Source organism: Ctenopharyngodon idella, chromosome 8, assembly GCF_019924925.1.
Source record: "Ctenopharyngodon idella isolate HZGC_01 chromosome 8, HZGC01, whole genome shotgun sequence".
Taxonomy (NCBI): Eukaryota; Metazoa; Chordata; class Actinopteri; order Cypriniformes; family Xenocyprididae; genus Ctenopharyngodon; species Ctenopharyngodon idella.
Window position 1 is genome coordinate 14,713,367 of NC_067227.1, and position 11,038 is coordinate 14,724,404.

Below are 11,038 nucleotides of genomic sequence, written 5' to 3' on the forward strand. Positions count from 1 at the left end.
ATGTGACAATCTTGTCTGAGATATTACAGGCAGCATATACTACAAAATGTAAATAACTAAACCTATTTTAGAGGATATTAAAACATACTGTACATATTAAAGATCATATTGTAATCTAAGAGTTATTACCAGCTTGGCTTGCTCTGCTTGCTTGTCCTGAGAGCTTTCCTGTGAGTTTTGCCCAACCGGATTCTGACCCAGCCCAGACATTTTCAGCCCGGTGGTGCCATTCGTGGCAGAGAGTTTGGACTGGGCAGCAGAGGAGAGGCTGGGGCCAGTACAGGGGGTGCGAACCGGGGCAGAAGGGTGTGGGGAGGGTAGAGAGGACGGGGATGTGAGAGGAGCAGGAGACATGGCAGGGTTGGAGAGAGAGTTGGACATCAAACGCTGGGCAGGCTGGGAGGAATCTGATCCAGGACGAACAAGTGCCACAGTCTGGAGGAAAAAAAAAAAAGAGAGGATGAACTGTAACAAAATCTACTGTTGTAATAGGGCCGTGCGATATATTGAATATTCATGATATGTTTATTATGGTTTTGCTGATGATATAAAATTGTGACTATAAACTAGAGAGCCAATTCCAAACGTATGGAACCTTGTTTCTGCCACTAAATAAAAAAATAAAAAAGGTAATTGCAACTTTTTATCTCACAATTCTGACTTTTTTTCTCACAATTTCGAGTTTGCATCTCACAATTCTGACATTTTTCTCAGAACTGCGAGTTCATATCTCACAATTCTGACTTTATAACATGCAATTCAGAGTTATAAAATCAGAATTGTGAGATATAAACTCGCAATTCTGAGAAAAAAACATCAGTCTTTTTCCCCTCACAACTGCACACACGCAGCTTATAATTGCGGCTTTTTATTCACAATTCTGTCTTTTTTTCTCACAATTGCGAGTTTATATCTCAAAATTCTAGCAATTCTGAGAAAAAAGTCAGAATTGTGAGATATAAAATCACAATTGTGAGATAAAAAGTCACAATTACCTTTTTTTTTTCATGGCGGAAACAAGCTTCCATACAAACGTGCCCATCTTAAAGGATTAGTCCACTTTCAAATAAAAATTTCCTGATAATTTACTCACCCCCATGTCATCCATGATGTCCATGTCCTTCTTTATTCAGTCGAAAAGAAATTAAGGTTTTTGATGAAAACATTCCAGGATTATTCTCCTTATAGTGGACTTCAATGGACTCCAAATGGTTGAAGGTCAAAATTAGTTTTAGTGCAGCTTCAAAGGGCTTAAACGATACCAGACGAGGAATAAGGGTCTTATCTAGCGAAACGATCGGTCATTTTCCTAAAAAAAAAAATACTACGCCTTCCCTATTTTAACTTATAGAATGAACGCGGCGCCAGTTCCGTTTTTTTCCGTAAGTAGAATAGGGAAGGTGTAGGACATACAGCATAAGCTTTTTGAAAAATACGCAAGGCAGAATGGCGAAGCACTTGCAAGGCAATCGATTGTGTCTATAAAGCATATATATATTTGTATTTTTTTTTTTAAGAAAATGACTGATCATTTCGCTAGATAAGACCCTTATTCCTCGTTTAAAGCCCTCTGAAGCTGCACTAAAACTAATTTTGACCTTCAACTGTTTGGAGTCCATTGAAGTCCACTATAAGGAGAATAATCCTGGAATGTTTTCATCAAAAACCTTAATTTCTTTTTGACTGAAGAAAGAAGGACATGGACATCTTGGATGACATGGGGGTCAGGAAATTTTTATTTGAAAGTGGACTAATGCTTTAACACTCTTTTATTACTATCACAGTAAGCAGAACAAGCTTTTTCAAACGCGGAAGACACACTTCTCAATGTGGTTTTCGTGGCACAGTCCAAAATGGTTTTTTTAGCATACTCACTGCCTGTCCAGGCTGCATGACTGACTGCTGCATCTGCTGTTGTTGCTGCTGCATCTGGAGGTGGAGTCCTGACTGCATCTGCTGAAGCTGTGCCTGCAGCTGTGCATGTGGGTTCACTGGAGCCAGCACAGCCCCGGTACCCTGCACACCTTGCACCTTCACCTGGAGCTGACCTCCAGCCATTGGAGCTTGCTGGTCCACCAACATGGCCTGACCCTGGGACAGGGAGAGAGGCAGACCTGCCATGGGGATCCCACCCTGGGGTAGGCGGCCTGGAAGCTGTGGGGGTGGCGTGTGAAGGCTGGCGGCGTTCTGGACCGGTGGACCTTTGGATGGGTCATACTGCTGCTGGTTCTGTTTCTGCCCACCAATCTGGACTGTTTGTGGGGTGGGGGGCATGCCTCCTGTTGCAGGGGCAAGATGAAGGAAACAGAGTAGAGAGAGGAAAGAGAGGAGAGAAAGATAGAGGGATATGGGGGGCAAGGAAAAATTCCAAAGAAGGAGAAAATGAAGAATTGGAAATACAATATATTGTCTATTGTTTACCTGAAATGCCAAAATTTTGAAAGCAACACTTTATATCCAAACAAATTTTCCTTGTTTTTAGATAATAAATTGAAAGTACATGTCTGCATCATATTTCACCTCCAAATAAGAAGAAATAAGAAATTCTACTTTGCTTGAAAAATATAAAGATTATTATTTGAACTGACATTATTTTTGACAATTAAGAACATTTCACTCAATTTCTCATTACCTTAATGTTAGATATTATATAAATTGTATTATATTTGTGACATTTAATCATGATTTATGTTTATGTAACATTTTAAAATGTTTTAACATTTTTATTTGTTGATTTTTTAATAAAGTACAATACAGTACCTTAAGACACAATACTTGAAAGCTTTATAGTTCTAAAAATCTATTTTGATTGTGTAGTGCAACAGAACTCGGACATTTTATCCATTTATGTTTCAACCATACTTTTGATTTTATGGGTATGATGTTATGATTTACCAGCAATGTGTTACACAATGCTGAAGAAAAGGGATCATTAATGAAAAATACAGTTCATGTCACAATGACTACATAACAAAAATCAAGGAAGATTTACATGTTCTAATAATGGAAAATTAGAACTCGTAAATGTGAAAATTAAAATATTTCATTCAATGCTTAAGAATACTACTATGAAGAACAAAACTAATCATGCATTACCACTAAACTATCCATAAGTGGAAAAGTCTAGATATAAATCAATCAAATCAAGGAAACAAAATAAAACAGGAAAGAAAGAAAAAAAAAAACGAAAAGTAACTAAAAAGAACAAAAGGCACAGAAAGGAAATGGACACGACTGAAGCACCAACACATTTCATGAACATGCATGAAGCAGGTAATGCCAGAAACATCTGCATTAATACGCATGCTACACAACAGCAAAGCAGAGGGTATAGCAGAGGAATGACAAGGGAAGTTTAGCACAGAAGAAGTTAAAGCCCAGCTATAAACACAAAGTATCTCCCTCTTTTAGCATTTCATCATGAGCAAAATTACCAACTGCATCAATTTTTCAACTCCGGAGCTTTCTGAGGTTAATTTGCTTGTTTATAAGAGTTTTCCTGAGCGCCACTATCGACTCATCATCAGGTCATGAAGGAATGTTATGGAAACCGAAGATGAGGGTGGGAACTGAAAATATGATGATAATAAAACAAGGAGAAATGAAAATAACTCGCTAGGTGAAGGGAACCAAGATTTAAAAAATGCATTGAGATTCCAATTTGACAATGCAGTGAATTTAGGGAAGTGAAGGAGGATCTTTGTAGGATCAGGAAAGGAGATGTCAACTATAAAACCGCAGAACTAAACGGAAAACAAACACGATGTGAAAGAGGACATCCCAGTAGAGAGGACAGTTTGGGGCTCATCATCTGATGAGCCATGGATGGAATCAGAGATGCCATTATGGCAAAGAAGAATGTAAACGGATGAGGTGAATGGCTCAAGGAACTAATGAGCAAATCATAAATGAAAAAAAAAAAAAAAAAGTGATGTCTTCCAAATTGATCTTCAACTGTATCTTCTGCTCAGCTGTCCCTTTGATGGTTACAGAAAGATTTTGAGATGAGGACTGAGACTGAACTGAGTCCCAACAAGTGGATCACAACTGGTAGATGATGCTTGGAAAAAAGGTGGGATCAACTTTGGGAACTCTGGAATGAACCCTGACCTCCAGCAGCATTGAATAACGGACACAAGAGCGGACCTGGCCCAAGACGCAGCGGCGCTCCTACCTTGCGCTGTCGGCATGAGCTGCTGGAGGGGAACGCCGGGAGATCCTAAAGGAGTTACAGCGGGGTGTTGGAATATCATCCCGTGCCGTCCCACTTCCATCCGGGACCTCTTAGCCTGATCTGGGATGCAAAACACACAATACCCTCAAAACGCAAAAAAACCTCCCTCCCCCCCTCATATAGAACAGGAAAACCAAAACAAGGGGGGAAAAAAACACTTGGCACATGGCAATGATGTTTGCACACCAGCAGGTAGCTGTTGGGAAGCTCCGCTCCCCGTTTTCTGGATTACAGGCTTTAAACACAGAGCTGGGAAGAGATGCTGGAATACTGAGTAAGCAGAAGCGAATTGGAAAGGGAGAAAAAGAAACTAAGAACAACAAACGGAAAGGTAGAAAACAAAAAGGGGAATAAAGAACCAAAAGAAAACAAAAGAAAACAGGCCTCCACCTTTGCCCTGCGTCAACATTGCCCTACCTGCTTGTGCCATGGCCTGCTGCCGTTTGAAAGCCTCCATGTCCACAGGGTTAGTGATGCTGCCACCTGCCACCCCGGCATGGGTCTGTGAGACGGAAAACAAAACAAAGTGAGTCTCATTCACACAGAGCGAAAACAGTTCGGTTGTCCTTAACTCCAATTTTGCTTGATTATGTCTAATGTTACAATGCTCTCGAACCATAATGAAAGCACTGTCATACTGAGTGTTACAAATGATTTGAAATGTTCTGAATGAATCCTCCTTCACATTCCCAGTAAGGAAGCCTCCATCACCTGGAACTGCTGCTGAGCAGAGAACGCTGCAGACACGTTGGGTGGGAGTTGTGTAGCTATAGCAACAGGAGTCACCGTCTGTCCATCCTTTCCAGTCACTACTTTCACCTGAGAGGTTGTCATAGAAACAGATGAAAGATACAAAGCCACAAAAAAAATATCTTGATGTCTGCAAAACAAATAGAGACCAGTTCTCTACAAAGAAAAGTTGTTTCATGGGTCAAAGACATGATGATCATTATTATCATCTGAATCTATTAGTTTATACAAAAATACATTAATTTCTGAATTAACATTTATTTTGATATTATTGGGGGACATAAAGTAAAAATGCTGACAATGAAGAGAGAAACCATAAAATTCTTAAAAAATAAAAAAATAAAAAAATAATATATTATATATATATTTTGGTAAAAAAAAAAATTATGAAAAAATTTTTTTTAAACAAAACTCTGCATCACTGGATATTAATATTTGGAAAAAAGTCTAGAAAATCATGTCATGTGGTGCAACACCAACAAAATCATGTGGTGTAATCAACATGCAGAAAAACAAAAACAAACAAACAAACAAACAAAAAAAAAAACAAGAAATTATGTCATGGAGAGGACACCTGGAGACCCCTGTGACTGCCTCTTAGGTCAATAAGCCTCTTAAAATATAAAAAATTTGACCTTGTTATGACGGTGAAAAGGCTGAAAAAATTTGTTGCGAATCCCACAAATTTCACAATATTCCTGTTTTTACTGTTTTTTGGTCAAGTAACTATAGCCTGGTTGAGCATAAGAGACTTCTTTCAAAAACATTTTTAAAAATCTTAACGACCCCAAACGTTTGAATCAGGTAGTGTATATTTCTTACTTTAAAAAAAAAATATATATATATATTTTTTTTTTTTTTTAATTTATTTATAAACTGTTTTTAAAATAAATAGTATGATGTGTACACTCACATGTATTCAAGGTTTAAGTGAAAAATGTTATTTCTTTTTGTACTTGATGTTACACCACATTATGCCATTTTAAAGCCATTACACTTAAAGGATTAGTTCACTTTCAAATGAAAATTACCCCAAGCTTTACTCACCCTCAAGCTATCCTAGGTGTATATGACTTTCTTCTTTCTGATGAACACTATCGGAGATATATTAATAAATATCCTGACACATCTGAGCTTTGTAATGGCAGTGAACGGGACCAACGAGTATGAGCTGAAGAAAGTGCCTCCATCCACATCCATCCATCATAAACGTACTCCACGCGGCTCCGGGGGGTTAATAAAGTTCTTCTGAAGTGAAGCGTTGGTGTAAAAAAAAAATCCACATTTAACAAGTTATAAAGTAAAATACCTAGCTTCCACCAGACTGCCTTCCGTATTCAAGTTACGAAGAAAGTGTAAACTGGTGTTGCGTTAGTTAAGCTTTTTCCGTAACTTGAATACGGAAGCTAGATATTTTACTTCATAACTTGTTAAATATGATTGTTTTTTTGTTTTTTTTACACAAACGCATCGCTTCACTTCAGAAGTCTTGTGGAGTACACGTTTATGATGGATGGATGTGGATGGAAGAACTTTCTTTAGCTCATGATCATTGGACTAGTTCACTGCCATTATAAAGCTCAGATGCATCAGGATATTTATTAATATATCTCCGATTGTGTTCATCAGAAAGAAGAAAATCATATACACCTAGAATGGCTTGAGGGTGAGTAAAGCTTGGGTTAATTTTCATTTGAAAGTGAACTAATCCTTTAAACATTTGCTTAAAAATAGTATAAAAGTTTTTCAAAACAATATGAAACCTGTTTTATAAAATATTTTTTGGATACTGTAAAAGGTTTATTGTGGACACTTATCACTGAGCCTTACACAAAGAAAAGTGCATTTGAAAAATCTAAGAGCCCAATGATTTTTTTTTACCTCATCATTAATGACCTCAGACTGCTCTTCCTCCTCCTCTTCATCTTCAAGGTCAAGATCATTTTGCCTCAGGTAGGTGAAGAGAGGCACACAAGGCTTTTTCTTGAAGGCAAGGTAGTCCATCATGTTCCCTTGCAGATGCTGCAGGAAAAAGAGCTCGATCAGGTACTCCTTAAACACCTCCTTTAGGCTCTCCATTTTCTTCCCATGATGCTCCAGACACTGCTTCCTCAACTGTGCCACCTCTGGGTTTGAGGGCGCAATCTCTTCCAGCTTTTTCGGCTGCATCTTCTTCATACCGGTGGGGGTCATAGACTGGTTGGCGAGGCCTTGGGGAGGGTTGCTCCTGGATGGGCTGGAGGGAGGGATGGAGGATGGGACCCCGAAAGTGGCCGCCGCAGGGGCTGCCACAACGCCTTGCGCAGTCTTGTCAAAAATCATGGGTCGTGCTAACTGGCCTTGGATGATGCTACTGATCTGAGGAGGCAGATTGGAGGTGGTGATATGCCCAGGGCTGCCCAACGTCGGGAGAGCAGGCCCTGCCGCAACTGGGCTCTGCGGGCCCAAATGGTGTATGGTGCCCCCGGTTTGAGAGTGTGGCTGGGACAGCCGTCTTTCTCTGACGGCGCCCGGCGTCCCAGGTGAGGTCAGCTGAACGGTTCCTGCTGTGGTCGGAGCCAGCTGAGCCAATCCTGCTCCATCCTGGTACACAAAATGACCACTTCCGGGTGGGCTGCCCAAGTTGATCTGCCTAACCATAATACCTGCCTCAACAAACCGCGTTGGGCTTTGACCGCACACTCCCAGAGCCGACCCAGGAGCGTTCGGCCTGGGCACAGCCTGTATGGGGACCGGACTGTGCTGGGTGGGACTTTGAGGCTGCATGGTCTGGGGCAAAGGTGAAGTCACCTGGATGTAAGATGAAGACCCGGGCTCGAACCTCCACTGCTGGGGCTGATGCTGAAAGCCAGGGGACGCCGGGCTCTGCAGAGGCAGGGAGGCGAGGGTGATCTGCTGGTTCCCTGTAACCATTGGTCCCACATTCTGTAAAGTGATGTTCATGTTCTGGCCTGTGACCGGACTCCGGCTCATGATGATTTGATAATTGGGAGACTGTGGCGCAGAGGGACTCGCAGATGGAGCAAAAGATGTCACCGGTGACTGGGGGTGATTGGTGTTTGCCGACTGTTGCTGGGTAACCGGCATGGGCTGCTGCTGCTGTTGGGACTGCTGTGGTTGTTGCTGCTGCTGTTGTTGTTCTTCTGCCTCAGATCCAGTGAAGGACTTTGATCTCTGAAGGTTCCTCTGCACATTTGGTGGGCCTCCTCCATGGTGCATTTCGTGCCACTTTTACTATATTAAAAGACACTCTGTGGAGAGACAACAGTGTAATGTTTCTATCATGCATATATTGGGAAAAGATATAGCAATTAACACTGGCCCTCAAAGGAAACCGTCATTAATAATTTGTAGTGACAGACAGACCAGGCCAATTAACAGAACAGTTCATTTAAAAATAAAAATTCTCTCAACATTTACTCACCTTTATGTCTATATTACACATCAATAACAGTATATAGATATTTTTAATGAAAACAAAACATTGATACTCCAAAAAGCTCATCAATTATGGTAAACGTATGCTTCAATGTGTTTGTACTTGACATGCGAGAACCAATGTGCTCTATGTATGTGCAATGATCAATGTTTATATACGAATAAAAGCCCCAATTAAATCTGTTCATCTTATAAAGCGATTGTGTCTCTTCAGTAGACTTGGATTGAACTGATCAAATTATATGGATTACTTTAATAATGTCTTTATGAACATTTTGATGCATGAAACTTTAAGTGGAATGGACTTTCAATGGAGGAACAGAAATATCTCAGATTTCATTAAAAATATCTTCATTTGTGTTTCAAAAGTCATACAGGTTTGGAACAACATGAGGGTGAGTAATGACATTTTTCATCATTTTATAATAACCTGCCTTGTGTCAATTATTAAATCTACCAACAGCCTTGTCAATGGATAATAAATTATTCCTGTTTTGGGTAAATATTTTTGTTCAATTCTCTGTAGTTGTGTCTCTATACAAGTATTAACTTTTTAAAACCCAATATCAGTCAACTACTAATCCATCTAATGTTTTCATCAGAAACTACAATATATACCTAAAGCTCCAACATCACAAAATTCACAAAGCAAATCTGAGAATTAAAGCAAGTATATTAATTAATAATTGTTTACGGGACATTATTTTTTACCTTTTAAATGTAAAGCAACTATCTATATATACAGGACACTTATGTAAATCAATACATATATACGATATAGAAAATCTCAACTGCGTGATTGTTTATATTGTCGCAAAATGTAAACAATATTATCGCACATCTATATATACACACTAGGGGTGACCCTGAATAGTTGCCAATTCGATGCTTCAATAAGAGGAGCCTGATTCGACTACTAATCTCGCAGTTGAATCTTCGCAGAGGTGTTATGAGACGAGATATGGGGGTGCTCAATATCTGATTTTACATAGAAAGTAAAACTATAAAGTTAAACAACTATAACAGTTGTCATTGTTTACACACAATGACTCAAAATTGTTCACTCTTGTTTCTAATGATGTGATCAAGCCAGCTGTACAAAATATAGGCTAGTGCACAGGTGGCAGAGATGCACTGAATGTTGATACAAACAATGGATAGAAACAATCTGAGAGGGAGAGGAGGAAGAGTTCCTGTAAGAGGTGGTGGACAAGGAGGAAGAGGATGAGAAAAAGCAAGGTGTGAAGAGTGTTGTCAAGGTTGGGCAAAGGGACATCATTGCCTGTGAAGTGGACAAAGTCCTGAGGCCGGACCCAGCACGAAGACATGATGCTGAGACAGAATGAATCTCTCACTGACCTTGATTTAGCAGTTTTGTGATTTTTTTAAAGTGTACTCTACAGCATACAATATATTCACTTTATTTAGTTCCGATTACAATAATTTTACTGTATAGAAAATAATTATTTCTTTCTGTAACTACATGATCTGGATGCTGTTCTCAAGTTTTTTTATGTAACGTTAGTTGACTCGCCCTGTGTATGATCTGATAGTTTCGTTTTGTGAAAAACTCTAAAATATTATAAACATTTAAACGACTTGATTTGACTATTCAATACTGTATCGATCAGCTATAGAGTCTGTCACTACATCCATACCACCTCTTACAGAAATTCACTATGGTAACCACAGCTTCTGCTAAAAGATCACAATTACTACAGATATTGTTTTAACAGCAATTTTACAGTATTTATATTTATACTAGCCACAAGCCACTGAATAAAAAAAGAGAAATGAAACAAAGTGAGAGAGAGAAAAAAACTGACAGATTCTTAATCTGTTTGAATCAGATCCTGTGTTAATTTATGATTTTTCAATAGTGATTATGGTATTTGGGGGGGATGAAACATAATTACCACGTTATATTTTAGCAAGGAATAAAACCCACTATGGGGTTGACAACATTGTGTTTACTAGTAAAGCCCTCTCTGCCTGACTGACATAGCCACATCCTGCTACAGCTAACAAACCCACCCACTCTCCGCGTATCAACAAATAGCTATTCTTATCCATTGAGAGCATGTGCAACACACTTGTGTGTATTCTTTTAGTGTGTGTAGTGGTGTGGTTTTTGTGAGCATTCAGAGCAGAATATGTTTGAGTTTCCGCTCGCGGAGCATTAGCTCGCCTGCTATACACAAACATCAACACGCGCCACTTACTGTAAAATCACCGTCCCGCGCTCCAACCATCCACTGTAACTCTCCCCTCGGAGTCTAAGTGACAAAACACCTGTGGGTTTCCACTCTCACGAATACAAAGCTCAGTAAAACTGTTATAAGCATATGATAGATGTTTCTGTGTAAAACATGGCGATAGACTGATTATTTTTTTCTTTCTTCTCTGAATACCCGGAAACACTCGACTGAGAGCGTGACGTTTCCTTGATTGACGGGCTGTTGTCCAATCACGTCACAGAAAGAAAGAGCAGCGTATGCGTGAGGGCGGGACTACCGTGGGTTTTGCTTCCTTTCGTTGCTCACTTGCATGGATTATGAGCATTTAACAGCAGAATCTTATTTATACACAGAAATACAGTATAAATAGGTGAAAAGC

At 39.5% G+C, this 11,038-nt stretch overlaps 1 protein-coding gene across 12 annotated transcripts in view; it reads right to left on the reverse strand.

Moving 5' to 3' along the window:
* ep400 (E1A binding protein p400) overlaps positions 1–10,831 on the reverse strand; it is a 37,447-nt gene extending 26,616 nt beyond the window's left edge. For 11 of the 12 annotated variants that reach the window (XM_051902679.1, XM_051902669.1, XM_051902678.1 and 8 more), the window contains exons 1-7: positions 10,645–10,831; positions 6,866–8,235; positions 4,946–5,053; positions 4,652–4,736; positions 4,175–4,294; positions 1,876–2,279; positions 130–435 (exon numbers count right to left, since the gene is read on the reverse strand). In XM_051902679.1, coding sequence (XP_051758639.1) covers positions 130–435; positions 1,876–2,279; positions 4,175–4,294; positions 4,652–4,736; positions 4,946–5,053; positions 6,866–8,203 — 2,361 coding nt within the window. In that variant the 5' untranslated portion in view covers positions 8,204–8,235; positions 10,645–10,831. The remainder of the gene's footprint in view (positions 1–129; positions 436–1,875; positions 2,280–4,174; positions 4,295–4,651; positions 4,737–4,945; positions 5,054–6,865; positions 8,236–10,644) is intronic. The other variant, XM_051902675.1, reaches the window with a different exon arrangement.
* Positions 10,832–11,038: the final 207 nt, after the last annotated feature.